At 43.4% G+C, this 19,384-nt stretch overlaps 1 protein-coding gene across 1 annotated transcript in view; it reads left to right on the forward strand.

The window, feature by feature from the left end:
* Positions 1-591: 591 nt before the first annotated feature.
* The window catches only part of FZD6 (frizzled class receptor 6), a 28,993-nt gene continuing 10,200 nt past the window's right edge, over positions 592-19,384 (forward strand). The window contains exon 1 of the mRNA XM_061373372.1: positions 592-1,106. Within this exon, the coding sequence (XP_061229356.1) occupies positions 927-1,106 (180 nt within the window). The 5' untranslated portion in view covers positions 592-926. The remainder of the gene's footprint in view (positions 1,107-19,384) is intronic.

A 19,384-nucleotide genomic window follows, 5' to 3' on the forward strand; every position in this document is an offset into this window, starting at 1 on the left:
CGGGCAGACTCCGCCCACACCGGCACGGAAAGGTGCGGCCGCCCCGCCCCGCGCGGCAAGTATCGCGCGAGCGCCCCTGCCGCCGGATTCTGTCGGTGTCGCCGGGCGGCTGCGGCCTTCGCAGCGGAGGCGGCGGGGAGGGGTCGCTCCGGCAGGGTGCGGGTGAGTGCGTTGGGAGGGGGCAGCGCCGGCACCCCTCGGCCCGGCCCGGGGAGCGGCGGCTCCTCCTCGGCGCCCCGGGGCATCCGCCAGCGGGGAAGCATCCGCTGGGAGGCGGGTCCTGGTGAGGGGGCGGTGGGGGCGCGGCCCGGGCGTGGCGGGGATGCGGCGCCGAGGCCGCGCCCGGCGAGCCCCGGCTCCTGGGCCGACTTCTCCGTCGGGTCCCGCCCGGCCCCTCGGGCACCGCTTCCCAGGGCGGGGCTGGGAACCGAGCGCCGACAGCGGGGCGTTGGGAGCCAGCGGTGGCTGCGGGGCCCGGGCGGGAGCGGAGGCCGAGCGCACCGCTCCCCGTGGGCGCGGCGGCGGGAGCGCGGGCAGCGCCGTGCTGCTGCCCCTGCGGGGTGTGTGAAGCCGGAGGGGGCTGCGGGACCCGCGGGAGCTGCCCTCTCCTGCCGGCCTTTGCGGAGGCCGCGTTCGGCCTTCGGACGGGTGGTCGCGGTCGGGTTGTTTCTGCTGTTAATGATCAGCCCTGTCTCTTCCTGCTTCTGCAGCTTGCAGGCTGGAGGAGGAGGGGGTTTTAATAAAACCGGGGCCAGCCGAAATGGGGAGATGCCTAAAGCAGCAGTGAGGAGTCCGTCGTCTGCCTAGTTGCCCGCGTCCTTACCTTGCGCTGGAATCAGCAGAGGAAGATGTATATTTTTATCCTTGTGCCAAGCTGGTCTAACTCTTAAGCAGAGCTATGCGCTGAAGTTGGAGGTCCTGACAAAATGGGAGTACTTGTGTTCTTTGTGACTTGCAGTTTACTTCTAACTCTGGTGAGAGGGCACAGTTTGTTCACATGTGAGCCAATTACTATTTCCAGATGTTCAGGAATGCCTTACAATATGACTTTTTTTCCAAACATCATGGGACACTATGATCAGGACACGGCTGCTTTCCAAATGGAGGTAAGTTCCCTTGTCCCTAGTGTAGTATGTAAATATTACACTGTGAAACAACCTTTTTGTCATTGAGAAATGTTTTGTGATGCCCGTTTCACTGAATGCCAAGGCAGATAATGTTTAATGACCAGGTGTTTCTTTAAAACGTTATGAGCTGTAAGGCACCCCCACCCCACCTTGGGTCCGGTGTTGGAGTGGAAGAGGAGTAGGTGTATCACAGTAATGTGGCTATTCAGAGCTCTTTGGCAGAGCTGATTACGTATAGCACCACACTGATATACAGGGCAGTTCCTGAAATTCTCTGGGGTCATGGCTTATGATATTGTGGCCGATCTGAACTTAGGTAGTGCAAAAATAATGTTTAGAAGTTGCTCTTTGTTCCTCTCTCAGCTTATGTGTACTAAGGAGAGAGGTACCCAAACTTGTTATTGGCCCGTTCTCCATTGTGGCTTTGCCTTATGTTGTCTTCTGACTGGATGCTGAAACTTCTGACTGAAAGTTGGAGGTTTTTTAAGCTGAAAGCAAACACTTTTCTTACTTGAACTGATGTAACATGTGGCTCTCTTGAGAATATTCCACCTTGTGGAAAGGCTTTGCTGATAGAAACAAAAGGGCCAGAGCCTCTCTGGGTGAGAGGCTTGTAAAACAAGTTTTAAACCTGTTTTAATAGTGGCTTTTCAGTGGTAAGAGGAGGGGGAACATATTAACACAGATCTTGAAAAGCTTATTATCTTTGTGCTGTGCAGAGTGAAACAAGTGAGTTGAAAATTAAGTTTCTGGTTAAAAAATAAATAAAATTAAAAGGTTGTATTGGAGTTGGCTACTGTTGTTAAAATCTTATTTGCATGTTCTTTACTGAGCTTGGAGGAGGAGCTTGGTTCAGTTACCAAAGCATTCTTTTAGTGTTGCTTGGGATAGTCAGGATTCCCTGGTTGGCCTCCAGCTGCCAGCCTGGAACAGCACAGGCTTTGGTCTTGCATAATGTTTGCCAGCCTGGTGTAGATGTATGGATGGGAAAGTCTGGTATCAAATGTTGAGATACCTGTATGCATGCAACTGAATTCAGCTGCAGGTCTCAGATAAATTTTGGGCTTTAAAATTGGAATGCAAGCTTATAAGCTTCAGTTGTAAACTGTGCAGTGCCTTATCTAGTCACTGTTTGTCAGGAATGCTTTCTACAACGTCTGCCACTTTTATCTCATCAGGTGTGCTGCTGGTTCTTACTTGGTGTGTCTTTGCAACTGTTGAGCCAGCTTTTGTTAGTATTTGTGCCTTCCAGTCATGCTGCTGTTATAGCAGATACCACAGAGCCATTTTTATTAGATTGCTACTCCTGACTTTTCTGAACTGTCAAGTAGCTTGTGCCTACTGCATGTCTTCTGGAAAGGCTTCATGGTTTACCTGTTCTCATACAGATACTTCATAAAACCTGAGTGGTAGTGAGAAGTTTTGTTGCTTTCCCTTTTTTTATCCCCCCCATCCTGTCTCCCTTATAACCACCTCTGACCACTGCAATGGTTGATCACTACTCAGCCAACTGACTGGGTGACTGTGTGGAACAACAGTGTCTATTAGGTTTTGATTTCCTTACCCTGTATCATTTGCTTCTTAGTCTCCTGTCATTGCTACTGTCTGGCCTCTAATTTGTTATACCTCACTACTCTAGTGTTGTGTAGACATTTCTAAACTACCTCATGTGTCTGTCTGCTGATCTGCTTCTATTTGTGATTCAGCAGTGCTGATTGACTGCTGGATCAAACTGGATTTTTAAGACAGCTGCTTTACTGATGAAAGGGTAAGGAAGTTGCTTTCCATTCTTATATAGCTAGTGTTGAATCTGTTGCTAGTGGTTAGATTGCAATTAATATGATAAACTTATGGTAGTTCATTGCAGGACCCTTTTTTCTGAGGGAGACGGGTATGTACCAACATCCCTTATACATTTTGGCATGTATTCTATGTGGCATTTGGTAATGGTGCTGGTATTGTTTGTCCCTAGTTGATTGTAACAGGGAGCTGCCTTAGGATTGTCAAAAGGTCCTGCTTTTTTGCAAAGGGGGGATTTGGTGTGGCTTCAGGGGAGGAGGAAATATTGATTTCTGGAGTATTGTTTAATTTCACCTTGCAGCCATAAAGAGGCAGTGGGTTGTGGCATGGGGGAGACTTCAGGTGTTATAAGAGCTTGAATTTTTCTGTAATTGGAGGTCCAAACCTTGTTCATAACAAAGAAAGAATCTTAATAGTATGTTGGTTAAAACTTTGTTCTTTTGATCTTTGATAGGAATGCTTAAAGGCTTTGTTTTCTAATTCCATCTTGTTCTTCTGCCTCCCCTCCCCACAGCCTGTTCTCAAGACTGGGCATGGTTTTAGGGTGTAAACACTGGGTTTTGAGATTAATGCTTGTAATATTTTCCTCACTTTATGTTAGCTGACTTAGAGTAAGCTGCTTAATCATGCAGTCACAGGGCATATGGTGGAGATGTCTTCAAGAAATCCAAGTATTTTGTGCAGAAAGAGCCTTGATGTTAGTCCTGTTTTCTGCTCCTATCTCCTCTCAAAACTTCTTCCCATTACTTATTTGGAGTGTTAACTCCCAGAAATAGCAAACGTTTGTTAAGGGCATAAACCTTACATGCAGGTGAAGTTCACTCTCCAAAACTGTGATAACTCTATGTCCTGCTGTCAAGGCTCTACAGGCGTGTTCTACTGTGGGGAGTCTTGTATATCCAGAAGAGCTGTGCTTTCCATCTCCTGGAGCAGGAAGGCTTCTGTACAGTTGCTCTGCTGTCTGGACAGATGTTAAATTGGCATTTCTGGGGCAGTATCTTCATGGTAATCCTCCAGGAGAGGATGATGTGGAGCCACTGTCTCACATAGTGGTTGTCCTCCAGGAATCCAGCTGATCTGTGGTCTTACATTTCTCCCTCATGTATCAACTCTTCATAATGATGTGCTGGAAACTGTAACACTGGACTGATTAAAACCAGAAAGAAAAAAAAGATTAACTCAGTCTTACAGCCTCTTACAGTTACAGGTGTTCTGGCTAGTGATGATAGCTGTGCTGGACTCTTATTCTCTGCAGTAGAAAATTTGTAATTTCCAGATTTCCAGTTGCTCCAATTTCTAGTTGCTCCCTCATTCTCCCTGTTGTTTGTTTGTTTTGGGGTCTTTTTTGGAGCTGTCAACTTGGCAGACTGAGTTTAGGCTACTTGAGTTTTACTTTAGATTTGGATTAGTTTTGTTTATACAACAAATGGTGATTTGGGGAAAGTAAAAGCATGTGGCTTTGTGGTGTGAAGTTTTGTGTATGTTAGCTGAACAGATGCATGACAATGGAATCTAATTGCTTGCAGATGCTCAGTGTATCTGTATCTCCAAGCAGTTTAACAGTGACACTGCTCATGTTACTACTAGCTCAGGCTGGGAGGTTGAAGACCTGAGGTTTGTTGGGGCAGGAAAATAGATGGGCACAGCAGGATAGATGGTCTATTACGGCTATACTTAAATAGCTGTTAACTCCCCCTCGTGGTCATCCGCGAAATGAAGTCACTTCTAATTCCAAAGTAACTTCTACTTTCAGCTATACTGGGCTAAGTTGTCAATATAAGGCATTATTCCGGCAAGCCAGAGAATATTACCGTGTTGTAACTTTGTTCATATCTCTCGATCTGTTCTGCTGCTGTTCTGGAATGTGTTCACTGTAGACAAGCCCTTAAGACTTCCTGATGTGAGTAAAATCTATGGGTCTGTAGAATTACAAAGGCAAAAGGCTTGCCAACGAGTATTAAAGCAGACTATACAAACCACTGGAACACATCCCATGGAGAACAATAAAGTACCTCAGACTGGAAAAATGATTTAGTAGTGAGTTTTCCATTCACTTCGGAGTTTGTGACTGTGTGCCAGAATACATGTGTGCATGTCTGTGGAGAGTTCAGTGCAAGTGGCTGCAGCAGTGGGAGAAATTATAGGAGAACTAGGGTTGGTTTAAACTAACAAAACCAGTTTGAAGTGGATTAAGTACCACCCTCAAAAGTTTAATAGTGAAGTCCTGCAAGTTAAAATTTGAAATGTAATCACTTAATTTGCTTCCACTAAATATAAATCTACTATTAATTCAATACCAAAGTATGTCCAAAACCAGGAGAGCTGTGTCTGGTAAGCTAAATCAGTGTGCGTGTGTGTGTGTATACACACATGGAGGAGGAAGCCGCCCACCTTCTGTAGGTTGAGAGTTTTGGGAAATAAGTACAGTTTTGTGTAGAAGGTTGTTACTGGGTTGCTCTGCAAAACAGTATAGGTGTGAATTTACTGAAACCTCTACAGCTTCAATCAGAAAAAAACCCCACCAATATTCTTTATCTGCCTGGAGTTAGGTTTTGTCCCTGATGCTGCCTCAGAGCCTAAGACGCAGAAAGGGTGTAGAGGTGTGGACATTGACTCAATGGAGCAAGCAGGAGGGGCTCTTTAGTTCATATTTTGCTTGTAACTTTTTTTGCTGTTTCTTTACCATGTATCACTGGTACTACCAGGCAGGCAAGGGTTGTATAAGAAGAGGTAAATGCTGCAGGCAGTACATACATGTTACTCAGTACAAACTAAGGTAACTTTTTAAGCTTATCAGAAGGAAGTGGTGCTTACAAAAGATTCTGGTGCTGGAAGAGCTACGCTGATGCTTGTTAAATGAAAGTTTGCAAATGCCAAAGTTTATTTTTTTATATATGCTTCATATGGATCAAGGGAAATACAAAGCAGTGGAACTGACTTCTGTGCTGGATAAGTCTCTAGAAATAGAGAATAGTCGGACAAGAATAGTTCTGGTTTGAAGATCACTATGTTGAATGTAGAAAAGCTTGGCCAAAGGTTCAAAACAATATGAATTATACCCATCTGTGTCATTCTGTATGATACCATAAAAATTTGGGAAGTGTGGTTTTATTTTTGCACTCTGGTGTTCCGAAGAAACACAAGTCAGTATTGGTTCTTACTGTGGTTCTTACAGCAACAGATTTGTAAACCATCTTTGCTGACTCTTGTGTGTCAGCCACCAAAAAAAGTGTTTGTTACCTGTAGTACTGAGGCGCTTCATCAAGTGTTACTAGCTTGTGCAGATTTGCTAAAACCAGGCAGGTGAATGTGTGTAATCCTATTACATTGGCTTTAAGGGTATTGGTTATCTGCAAAATCTAGTGCTGCTTTGTCTAAATAGCATTTCTCATCTACTTGATAATGCGAATCATACTGCCTTGCTCCTTGTTCTGAAAGGATACTGCTTGGAATTCAGAGCGATCCAAAGTAATGCATGCTTGATGAAGAGTAATACATCCACTCACGGCATGACATTGAGGAGTTTCACTCTGGACTAAATTTAAGCCCGTCCTGCTGTGCATGAGGTCCAGAGCTGGCCTGTGGAAGGTGAGGTCTTTCTCAACAGCAGACCTTTCTGGAAAGTTTTGTGGTATCTTGTGGCTCTCCTGAAGATTGCTGTCCCTTCCACAGTGCTCTGTCTAGTGTTCCTATGTAGCTGCAAGCATTGGTGGTTTGAGTCTCATTGTACAGATCATGCCTTGGCTCCCCCCTCTTCTTCACACTTGTGTTGTTTGCTGAGCACAAGGCACCATAAGTATGTGATGGGCATAGTCTTGTAGCTGTAGCCTATTCCAGGAGAACACTTGTGAATGGAGTCATACAAGCATCCCTAAAGCTGTGTAGAGAAGGAAAACATGGACAGAGCTACTGAGTTTAGAACTGCTTTGCCTTCATTGATAGGAGGCAGTTAGGGCTTGGAGACTGGGTTGACTCATTGGAACACATCATCCTTGAAGCTGGGGAAAGCCAGCAGTGGGTACAAAGCTTTCAGATGTAAAAAGGTGTGATTTCAGGATCATTTCCATGTTTTTAAGGAGTAGCTGTTGCCCTGTGGAACCTCCTGAACTTCACCTGGTCAGTAGCAAATCAGGTTAGGGAAGACAAATCTGCTGAGAGTGATGTGGTGACAATAATTTCAGTCTCCACATTGTCTCCTCTTGAATAGTAAACAAGAGGACAAAATTGTATACCGTTGTGTACAGGTGGCCTACACTGTTTTCCCTCTGCTGTCCATGATTTATCAGATTGTTTGGATTCATGCATGTCATTAGCAGTTGACATCCAGTGCATTGGCCCACGGCAGCTCTGGCAACAGCAACTTGTCTTTCAGAAATTGCCACCCCTGTCCTATGTCTAAAGCCTCCTGATGCTTTACCAGTTGGGCAGCAGGGTGGGCCTAAAACTGCTCTAGTCTTTTTCCGTGTCTTTGGTGGACCTGTCAGTGATTACTTGCGCAGTGTTGTTTCTCTGTCTGTCTTCCTCAGTGCCACCTCAGCTGCATGGTGCTGCAGCATTGCCTCAGGGTGAACCCCCAGCCTAGTGTGTGTGCTTCCTTTTGGCTGCAGCACTCTAGGGAAAGGAAGAAGGAAGAGGTGCCTTTGCGTATGTGTTATATAAAGAGGAGGATGCATCCATCCACCTCCTTATCAGAGGAATCTGTGAAGGAAAGGAAACCAAATGTGAGTACTTGACTGCCTGTGTGGCTAGAGTACGATAACATGTCTTGTGAGCTCCCTACAGCCCCCAACTTCTCATGATGAAGATTTCTGCAGTGTGGTGGAGATGCTGGGGATGTACTTGCTTCTGTTTAGGCTTGCTCCTGTTAGGGGTGGGCGAAAGCTCACACCAGATTGTCCCACTGAGTATGTTAAGTTACTTCTGTGCTACAGCAAACAGTGAACTGTTGGGAAACTGCCTCTCCTTTGATTCTTTGATCTTGCTAGCAAGAGGAAGCAAAGTGTTTAAGGTGTCAAGGATTTGGGTGAAGATTTTGAAGAGTTGGAGGAGAGACTGTGGGAGGCAGTACGTGCAGAAAGAGGCTCCTGAAGTAACATCACTAGCTTTGAGAGAGCCCTTCCTTATATTTGGATATCTTGCATTTGGAGAAAGGAGGAAGAGGTGATCATAAAGTAATGGGGTAAAGGAATTAGCTTCCTTCCTTAACAGCTGCCTCATCCATCTTTTAGAATTAGGAATTTATGTATTATTTATTTATTTATTTATATCTAAAAGTGAGTTGTTTTGATTGCTTTCCTGCCTTTCAGGTTTGCTTGTGTCTCAGAATAAATAAAAATTAAGAGTAAATAAAAGTTAGTAAATAAAAGTAATTTGAGTACATATGTCTACAGAGCAAAAATCCGTAACTACTCATATTGTAATTGTTTTAGACATTTTTGTCTTCATTAAAAATAACTGAACAATAATGCCACAGAATAAAATATACCTGTGTCCTGGGTTCAGCAGTAGCAGTCATTTTTTTCCTTCTTGGTAGCTGGTGCAGTGCTGTGTTTTGACTTTTGGCCTGGGAACAGAGCTGATAACACTGATGTTTTGGTTTGGCCAAGGACTTTGTGAGCCTTATGCTCTGCCAGGGAGGAGGGGAAGCCAGGAGGAAGCAGAGACAGGACACCTGACCCAAACTGACCAAGAGGTATTCCATACCACAGCACGTCATGCCCAGGATGTAACTGAGAGTTACCCATAAGGGCTGGGACTGTGGGGTTGGAGGAGGTATTGGTCGGTGCTTGTTCAGGCTTGGGGGGCAAGTTATTGGTCGGCTGGTGGTGAGATATTGTATTCTCTTCCCTTGTTATTTCCTTCATCATTATTATTACTGTGGTAGCAGCAGTGATTTGTGTTATACCTTAGTTACTGAACTGTTCTTATCTCAACCCCTGGGATTGCATTCTTTTAAATTCTCCTTTCTGTCCCTCTGGGAGTAGGGGGAGGGCAAGGGGGGGGAGTGAGTGAACGAGCTGCCTGACTGGTTTTAAACCACGACAGTTCTTTTTGACGCCCAATGTGGGGCACAAAGGGTTGAGATAATGAGAGATCTGACTGGATTGATAGTCACTCGTCACAATGCTGATTTATTGGCTCTCGGAGTTGTTCCTCTTGATCTCACAGCTTCAGAATGTTGTAACTTACTTAGAGCCGGTATTTGCTGTGTTAGTGTTTATCAAGTGTGGGGCTTGGGCTAAGGTTCCTGTTTCACTGTACTTTATGGCAATGACTTGTAATATGGGCAGGCTCCAGCAGCAGGGTGGGATGGACGTGGCCGTGGACTGGTCCCTGGCCGTCCGGCTGCTCCTCACTGTCCTGGCCCTCGCCCTCGCCTCCGTCTGCGTGAGGCCGAGGGGAGCCGAGGGGGAGTGGCCCCTGCAGCCTGCGGCTGCTGAAGCGGCCCGGGAGAGCAGCCCGGGGACCAGGCAGTGGCAGGAGCGGGGCTAGGGGGCTGGCAGGGAACGGCTGCCAGTGGAGGAGATCATCCCAGTCAAGGAGCGGAAGGAGGCGGCTGCCGAGCAGCGGGAGAAGGTGGCGGAGGAGCTGAGCCCCGCGACGGCCGAGAACATTCCCCAGAAGCTGCCTGCCGAGCTCCAGGAGGATGCAGGAGACCCCGCAGCATTTCCCAGCAAGGCAGAGGAGGAAGATCTGGATCCTGAAAAAGAGAAGCTGGTGGTGGGAGAGCTGGCAAGCACAGCAGCTGCACCAGCCCCAGTGACAAGTAAAGCAGCATCGTTTGAGAGTTCTGAAGGTTTTGAATGGCCTTTGGGTATCCTTGGGGCCTGCCTGCTGATTGTGATGGGGATCACCATGTTGGCACACATACAGACTGTGTTTTACCCACCACCATTTTGTCTGATCTCAAAAATTAAGCAGAGTCGGGTTCGGGTCTTGTCTGGGGTTAGATGACGATATAGGAGGACCAGGAGATTTTCCCCAAGGCTGGACAGTCATGAGTGGCAGGGCGTGTGGGACAGTATGGGCAAGTATCTAGTCCACCGGGCTCCTCCAGTGCTCTGGAAGCGTTGGAGATGGAAGGCAGCTGTATAGAGTCCCCAGCAACAAGCTGCAGAAACTGCTGAAGGGGACAGTGAATTATTTGAGCCTGGTGGGCCCATGGCACTTCAGGCCAACAGAGCAGAGATGCAGCATAGAGATGGACTCACGATTGAGGGGTGGACTTAGCAATGGACACTATTGCCCAGGTTATTCACGAGTGTGAACACTGCACACAGCCTCTCCTGCTCTGAAAGACTGTTACAAGAGATAGAGCCTGACATCATGGACCAGATGGACTCAGCAGTTTATAGGGACTGGTCCATGCACTAAGATAAGAGTGTACTGAGATAAGAGTGATGGTATATTGAAAATGTGGGATCTGAGCATGACGTGAATGGTATGGAGTAAGGGGTAAATAATGTCCTGGGTTCAGCAGCAGCAGTCATTTTTCTCCTTGGTAGCTAGTGCAGTGCTGTGTTTTGACTTTTGGCCTGGGAACAGAGCTGATAATGCTGATGTTTTGGTCTGGCCAAGGACTTTCTGAGCCTCATGCTCTGCCAGGGAGGAGGGGAAGCTAGGAGGAAGCAGAGACGGGACACCTGACCCAAACTGACCAAAGAGGTATTCCATACCACAGCACATCATGCCCAGGGTGTAACAGTTACCCAGAAGGGCTAGGACTGCAGGGTTGGAGGAGGTATCAGTCGGTGCTTGGTCGGGCTTGGGGGGCGAGTTATTGGTTGGCTGGTGCTGAGGTGTTGTGTTCTCTTCCCTTGTTATTTCCATTATCATTACAATTATTGGCAGTAGCAGCAGTGATATGTGTTATACCTTAGTTACTAAACTGTTCTTATCTCAACCCGTGGGAGTTGCATTGTTTTCGATTCTCCTCTCCGTCCCTCTGGGATCAGGGGGAGGGCAAGAGGGGTGGGGGAGTGAGTGAACGAGCTGTCTGGCTGGGTTTAAACCACAACAATCTGCAGAAGATAAGAACCATGTCCCACACTTAGGAATCCCCCTTCTTTTTTTTTTTTTTTTCCCTCAAGAAAGGATTTTATGTGTATCTTTTTTATATACCTTAAGTACTTGTTTTCCTATCATGATTATGTTCTCCTCTGAATAATAAGGATTATTAGTAATAATGATAATGTTATGTTTTCAAGCTACAGTCAAGGTGATAGCTGAAGAGATGAAGGCTGGTTTTCCATTTTGTGTACACACTGATCTTTCTAGAAGCAGTGATTTTACAGAAAATTACTCTGAATCAAAGTTATGGCACATGGTGAACGCTAAGTACATAGGAGGTTGGCTACATGGTGAAAGCTTCCCAAACACAAACAAAACAGAGGCTGCCATCCAGTTTTCCTGTCCAGTTTTTTAGCTGTCTCTGGTTTGTGGCTCAGACTCTTGGGTTGTTTTTTTCTAGTGCTGTCTGACTTGAGTTGCTCTGTGTCCCTGTGTTACCAAGAATTCATTCAGAAGGTCCTGTCCTCTTTGTCAGCAACTTGTGTGCATGACAGAAGAAACTTGTGCAGATTTTTTAGGGATTAAGCCAGTCTGTTTTAAGTTCAGGAAAGTATTTGATACTGCACTGCATGAAAACTGCTAAAAATGCTAATATTTGTAAACCTTAATCCATTCACTTTGTTGTGATGTAGATGTCAGCTGGGCATGCACAAGTCTGATGACTGAGTTGAAGCCCATGAAGCTGCAATTATCTACCTGACCACCTGCAGTTCTTACTTCTGTCTTCTGATTTCAGTATTTCCAGTTGGTCATATCTTGAGACACTGTCACACTGCTTGGCTGACCATGAGGCAAGCTATGTTTCATTTTTACAAGATACGGGCAAGAAACCACCGGATGCAGTTACTTTTAATTTTGTTGGATTTGGGATGCTGAGGGTGGCAGTTTATTATTACCCATTAGCATGGGAATTAACTTCGTAAGTCGGGAGATTTTCCAACTTCTGTACAATGTCTCTATCCCCATGTAACCAATAGCATGTCTAGCCCAGGTCTGCATGGAGTGGGAAGCTTGATGGAGGCAACAGTGTGGCTCCTTGCAGAGCTTCCTCGGGTCTGATCAAGTCAGCTTTGAGCAAAGGTGATTTGCCATATAACTGTGTTCTTGGATGGACTTGTAGCAGGATCAGCAGCCATGTAGAAACAGCACCTGGATGGGCTGGTGCTGCTCTGTGCAGAGTTATTTCAGAAGGTTTTTTCAGAAAGCCACAGAATTGGCTTTCTTGCCATCCCACTAACTGTCATGGTAAAGGGCTTTGAGAGCTCTGGTATTCATAGACTGGTAAAGGAGGTGTCTGAATGTGGATACCTGAGCATTCTGAGTAGTGTTCTGTTGTATAAACCCTGCCTCAGAGTTTGGTGTTAGTTTTAGTTGAGCATTTTCTTCTGGCTGTGAGGTTATCTCTCCTCCTGAATTCTGTGAATGTCATTCTTGGGTGCCTCTGGGTGTGGACATCAGGTAGGGAAACTGCTGTGAGGACTTTATGAAGTGCCTGGAAGTTAGGCATCAGAAATTTCTGTTGCAGTAGCCAGTCCACTTTGTGGATCTAGCTCTTGATTGCTCTACTTGATGTTGCAGATTACTTGGGAAGATTGATCCTGTTATGACTGAGATTCTCCTGATTTAATTTGTTCATGAAGTAGGCAAGGAAGAAAGCATGGTGCAGGGTTGCTTCTCTGGGAACTTGGGTGGTGGTGTTCTGTTGAAGTGAGTCCCTACACTTAAGAAGATAGGGAAACATGAATCTGGTCTGACTTTTGGAACCAGAGCAATAACTAATTCTGCTGGAATTCACTTCAAATGAGAATCTTTTTTTATAGGTAGCAGGCAGTCTTTCAACAGCATTACTGGTAACCTTCTAGATTGTATTCTACACAAAAAGTTCGGTAATGAATCCATTTAATCCTGTAATACATGGCAAATACATGATTTTTTTGAGGTGGTTCTGTTACCACAGTCCAGATGTAACGAAGCTCTGTCCAGCCATGTTTGAGAGCCTTCAGTTAACTTGCATTTGTCCGTCTTTTTATGCTTTGTATAGTATACATAGAGATAAAACCATATATAGTTTAAAACTGTGTATAAATAATTCAGTTTTGTAATGCTTGGGAAAACTCTCTCGTTTGTTTTGGAATGTAAATTGCAGAGGTTGGAATAGCTATAATTTAGGTTGAGCTATAATTTAGGTTAGAACCACAAAAGGCAGTGAATTTTGCTAATAAGCTATTTTTGGAGAGTGTTGTGGTACTACTTTAGTTTGCTTCAGAACAACTTCTTAGTGAGATGTAATATTCTTGGTTATATTGTTTCTAACCTTTGCTGTAGTTAAAAAATATAGGAACATTGGTATTTTTATGTCACACTTCGTTTAGGGTGAAAAAATGGAGCTAAGTTGTTTTACTACAGAAAGAAGTTCTGTAGTTGCTAGTTAATGCAAAACAGCCTGGAACCCATAGAGGTAAAAAGCAAAATATTTTACTGTTTTATCTTTCTGTGTATGTATCTGTGTAATGGCAATGGCAAATTTAGTGCCTAGTTGTGTCAGAGGAGTGTTTGCTTGTCGGTTTGTTTTTAAGGTGCATGAGTGCCTTGTTGCCTACTGACCTTTGAAAACCTTCCCCATGTGCCTTGTCCTTACCCTGGTTGGATTTATGATTAATATTCCCATCAACTTTGAGTAGCTAGTATGAAGGTTTAGACCTGAGTATGTATATTTTTATATATATATATGTATATGTATCAAAGTATATATTGTGTGTAGGGGTGAATGACGGCCAAGAACTTGCAAATATCCTGGTGATTTTGTTGCGGATATATTGACCATTCGTGTGATGGCTCATTCAGCTCACTGAGTACTTGAACCACCTGGTATCTGAGAGAATGTCTCACTAGCTTCACTTGAGGTAGGTGATGAAGTTCTGGCCGATTGAGTCTGTGCTGTACAGGCATCAGTCCCTGATGCCACTGGCGTTTACAGCACAGCATTCTTTAAGATAATGGGCTTGTCTTTCTAAAGGATAATGCTTCAGGTGCTGATCAGTTGTTGGCTCCCACAGTTGTACAACCATGGGGGGAGCAGGCAACAGGGAACAGTTCAGTTATCAACTGCTGCAAGTGAAGCTGTCCCCATGCTTTGTTCGGAGCCCTTTGAAAATCCAAATGCATGCACTGCCTTTGCTGTTTAGTCGAAGAACAAAGATGAAAGCTCGTATCTTTGCAAACAGATTCCGTTGCAGAACAATATCATTTGATCCACTTGCTTGCTTACTACATTTTTTAATTCTCTTTTTTTCCGTCATCTCCTTGAACTCCAGATTGTCCTTGGGAAGGAAATTTAAACTATTGTGTCTTTTAAGACAAGGTGATAATCTACTTTCTACTCTGACAAAAGGTTTTATTCTTATCTCTGTAAACACTAAACTGATTATGTTTAAAATATGTTTGACAAGCTTTTAAATCAATTGTGACTGCATTTGTCTTAATTGTCTTGTGAAAGCTACAGAAAGTAATGCTGCTTTGTTTAAAAGCAGCTTATTATAATTTGAATACATGTGTTTTGAATGCCTTTCTCTTACCTCTATCAAATTAGGCTGCACTAATGATGCGTATTAAATTTGCATATGTTCAGATCTAAAATATTTTATTCTTATCAGTGAATTTTAGTCCTGAAAACTCTTTTGTTGTAGAGGAGTTACCCATGATATTTTAGCTGAGTTTAGAAAATATAGATTATAACTGATACTTGCAGCTGGCAGCAATAGTCAATTATTATGCAAGCTCAGGTGGTGACACAGAGTATGTGGGACTCCAAATTAGTTCATACCATCTTCCCTGGTAGTTTGATGGATGGTTGACATTGTGCTAATGTTCATGAGCTACACTCACATTTCTGTTTTGCAGCTCTGCTGTTAAATAACAACTTCTAACAGACATGTAGCAACAAGATGCTGACATCTAAACTGCCTTAGCCTCCTGCAAAATAGTTTCTAATCCTTACATACCAACTTAAAAGTGTCTTTAACTTGCCTTTGATCTAAATCCATCAATGTAACTTCCAATAGGAAGACCTTGTTTTTTTTTCTCAACCCTGCTTTGAATGTAATGGAACTTGAGCATTTCATCCTTCGTTTTGTTCCATGTGTTAGGACATTTATTTATCATTATTTAACTGTGCATGAATTAGAAGTTGGAGATTCTTGGCAGCTGATTCACTATGGCTAAAAGCAAATTACCACCCTTGCTATCCTATCTAGTAATTGTGTGAAGGCATTAATCTCTCTGGGTATGATGCTAATCTCATTTCCATCCAGTCCAGAATAACTCTATTGAAACAGTAGTGTAGGATTAAATCAACCATGCCATATTTGTGTCACCATTTTTAATTGAAACAGATTGTCATTATAAAAGTGGGTAAAGATACTGTGAAGATTGTTAGTATCTCTCCGAGTATGAAGAGTAATTGCTGCCTGTTCTTTTGAAACTGTTTATATACACCATAGTTGACAGCAGCCATATTTCCTAAATATCAGATATGAAAGTGTATATGTAAAATATACTGGTTTAGGTTTTGAGGTTGTACTGCAGTTCTGTAGTGACACTTACGGGACAGTAGTTGTGTGTAAGTCTGGTACTGTAAATTTATTAATCATTAATTGTTAATAAAGTGCTATTCAAGGAGGGGGTTATTATTATATTAGTTACTGTCACTCAGAAAAGAGTCTGTCACTGAAAATGTGTGGTCAGTGTTCAACTGTAGTCAAGGCAAATAGAAGGTGAAGTATGTTAGGAAAGGAATAGAAAGAAAAATGTAAAACCTTATTATGCTAAGGTTTAGCAGGATGGCAAAATGACATGGAAAATGTAATCTGTTAGCTGTTTGTCAAAAGATAAATGAGGTTGCAAAACCAGGAGTTACAATAAACAAAATGTGCTCCTTTCTCAGCAGTGCCTGATTAATTTATGCAGTCTAACTTACTGCTGTAGTATTTGCAAAGGGTTTAAGTGTAAATGATTGAAAAAGAGATTAGATATGTTCTAGGCAGAAAGAAGGTCTGTCAGTGTCTTTTCAATACAGTGGTGGTATAACCTGCAGCTGATTTCCTAAACCACTGGTTGCAGGAAACTGAAGGGGATGTCAGCTTGTTTTGCTATATTCCGCTTGTTTTGCTATATCCCACTTGTTACCAGCTGGGGTGAGAAAGGGGTGCCCAGCTAAATGCAGTCTGAGTTTGGTCTGACTCGGAAGGTCTGCTTGTGTCTTCAGAACATGAAACATCCTGCTTCTTGTGTTTATACTTTCATGTGTCAGAAGGTAAATATTGTTAGCAAGCTGAAAGAAATACTGTAAGAACAAGTACTCTTGGCAGCCAAGTCCTTGGGTCCCTACTCCGATTACATTACAGGCTGAGCATAGGTTTCTTCCTAAAATTTCACATTTTTGTATTTAGCTGTTCACACAGTTTTGCATTTAAATAAAATAGATTGTTAAACAATAGTGTTTAGCCAGTGACAACATGCCGTAGTCAGAATGGTAAAGGTTGAGTTTATGTCCTTTCTTCACCAGATATCACTTTTGTTATACTTACTTGCTGTATCAAGGGGTGAGCCTACAATATGTAGCCTTATTAGCTATGTCGGAAAACTCAATTTAAAAAATTGTTTGTTGCTTATCGAAATACTTTATTTATTTTATTTATTTATTTAATTCTTTCTTTGTTGAGCAAATGTTGCTGTTTTACCTGTGGCTGCAGAAGTTCTTGCCTGGCACCCCAAAACTTGCTCTGGAAAATTATTTTCTGTCAACTGAGATAAACTTTGTGGGACACAGAAAGGAAAAAAGTAAAAAAAAATCAAGACAATTTCTGTAAGACTGAATTTCAAAAGTGAACTTGGTTTCTACAGGAGCTGTATGTGATCACCCAGGCTATTATCTTCATTTTATCCTAAGTGCCAGGAAGAACAGACCTAACATAAATTAACCATTGGAACAAATAACATTTAATTGAAAAGAAAACAAGCATCATAATTATGCAGAGGTCATTTCATTCATTTGGGGTTAACTCCTCACTGTTATTTTCATCTTAACCATGTAGTATTTAGGAATTAATCTGACTGATGGAACTGGAACATGTTATAACCAGAGTTATACTATTCTCCTTGTCATAAAACATTTCAAGTCTTGGGTTCCTGCAAAGGCAGCTCCAGAGCAGACATCCAGAGAGACAGGAGCAGACCTCTGTGCACCTGCTGTGATGGCATCTGCAGATGCAGCTGGAGTGCTCTGGAGGATAGTGCCAACAGTTTTTTTGTTTTTCATAAAGCATTTTTAAGTTAATCTTGCTGTGCCTTATCTTCTCCTTTCACCCCTCCCTACACATTCCTGTGCTTACTGCAAAAGTCCCCTGAGGCTTTGTAGGTATTCCATTTTGGAGGGGGAAATTTATCTATCAGTGTCTTTTATTTTAAAATACATGCTTGGTATGCAGTAAAACTTGCTCTTTGGCTGTAGATGTGTGTGTGTATATACTTGGGATTCTTAGGAGCTGGCAAAAGTAAGAATGCTATTCAGGACTCAGAAGTTAGTCCTTCCCTTACCGGTCATTTGTTGAATGTTTAATTTATGTAGCTGTTAATGGCAAAGAAGTAAATAAAATTCTTCCTAAATAAAAATCTTACTAAAAGCTTTGCCTACTTCGAAAACTTTGCACATTGTCCCTGTTTATCGAAACATTTAAAAGCGTGTTAAATACTGTTTCAGTTTTCCTGATGCATGAAATTGACTATTTAGGTGTGATATGGAGATTCCTGTTTCCTGAAATATCAGAAGTAGTTCTTCAAAAAGTGTACTTTGTAGAATCTTAGAATGCCAGATTGGAAAGGACCTCAATGATCATCTGGTCCAACCTTGCTTGGCAAAGCATGACTTAGACTAGATGTCCTGATGCCCTCTGTGGCTGAACCTTAAAAGTGTTCAATGTTGGGGAATCCACCACTTCCCTGGGGAGATTATTCCAATGGCTGATTGTTCTCTAAAACGTAAAAAAAATAATTTAAAAAGAACTTCAAAGGCTGATGTGACCCTGCAGATGGCTTTCACCCTCAGCTATGGGTTGGTTCCCTCAGGGAATGAGCTTGTTTTACTTTCATGAGCTGGGTCAGGAGAGTGTGTCTGGTATGGCAGACAGGACAGTGAACTGCAGCCTGCAATGGATCTGAAGGCTGGGGCTTATTCAAGAACCAGTGGGGCTGGATCCCTTCAGCACACACCCCTGCAGCTGCTCTGTGTTCCCTCCCTTTCCCTGGGCAGTCTCCGCACCTCGGTGAATGGAGAAGCCAGTCTGTTGTGCATCCCTCTAACCTGCCACCCCAGAGCTTTTACATGGGCCAAATGGCAGTGCACCACATATGTGCTGTCTGTCCTGGCAGTGCCTGGCACTTCCTGGCCCTAGCTGATCTGTGGTTAGTGTCCATGTGCCCTCCAGCAGGTCACCAACACATGGTTGGCTCCTTCAGTTTAATTTCTGCTTGTGCTCGCTGACACAAAGCCTTGCTTGCACAGCCCCCCAGCATTCCTGCTTCCTTCTGCTTGGCCCTGCTACTTTGGACATACAGCCCACTCATCACTTGCTTCCTTCAGTGAGCTGCCCTTACAACAATTCAGCACTTGCAAAAATGTCTGACAGCTTCTGGTTTGTCTGATATGCAGTAGTATTTCAGCTAAAATAGTTTTCCCTAATAATAAAGTTAGTAAAATATGGAGAAGGAAGACTGACTTTTTACCTTAAAAGCCTGTCTGTCAGTAATAGATTGAATTAACTCAGGGGGAGGCGGGAGGAGAAAGGGGCAAGTTGCATTAAATATCATTTTTGAATTCTCTAGTCGGAACATTCATCAGTCGTCAAATTTGAAATGCAGTGTTTCAGAAATGAAGAATAATGATATTTAGACCTCACTAATCAAAGAAACCCAAACCTCTCTGTCATGAGAGAAGATGATGAGTGCAACACACCACTTAGACTGAAAATGTAATGTAACAGGAACTACAGGGACAGGAACCCTTTTAAAAAAACTCATTTAGAAGCTGACTGGTGAATGTAGGAACTTAGTGTTTCCCTCTTTTAAAAAAAAAAATCTTAGGCTTTCATAATATCGTTCAAGTTTCTAATGTCAAATGGGAAAAAATCAGGTTTGAGTAGTTAGAGATTGGCCAAGATCCCAGGGCAGGGCTAGAAGTGTTAACAGAGCTTCTCACTGCTCAGGTCACTGGGTTTTACTCTTTCACAGCTGCTGAACAAGCACTATATTCTGCTATCTTTTCAAACCTACAGGGGAACAAATGTGATCCTTAGTGATGAAAGTTAGTTTTGACTACTTGAATTATCTTTTTA

The sequence above is a fragment of the Neopsephotus bourkii genome, unplaced genomic scaffold, assembly GCF_033783945.1.
Source record: "Neopsephotus bourkii isolate Nb327-2 ecotype Australia unplaced genomic scaffold, CSIRO-AGI_Nbou_v1 NB_1630, whole genome shotgun sequence".
In the NCBI taxonomy this organism is placed as follows: Eukaryota; Metazoa; Chordata; class Aves; order Psittaciformes; family Psittacidae; genus Neopsephotus; species Neopsephotus bourkii.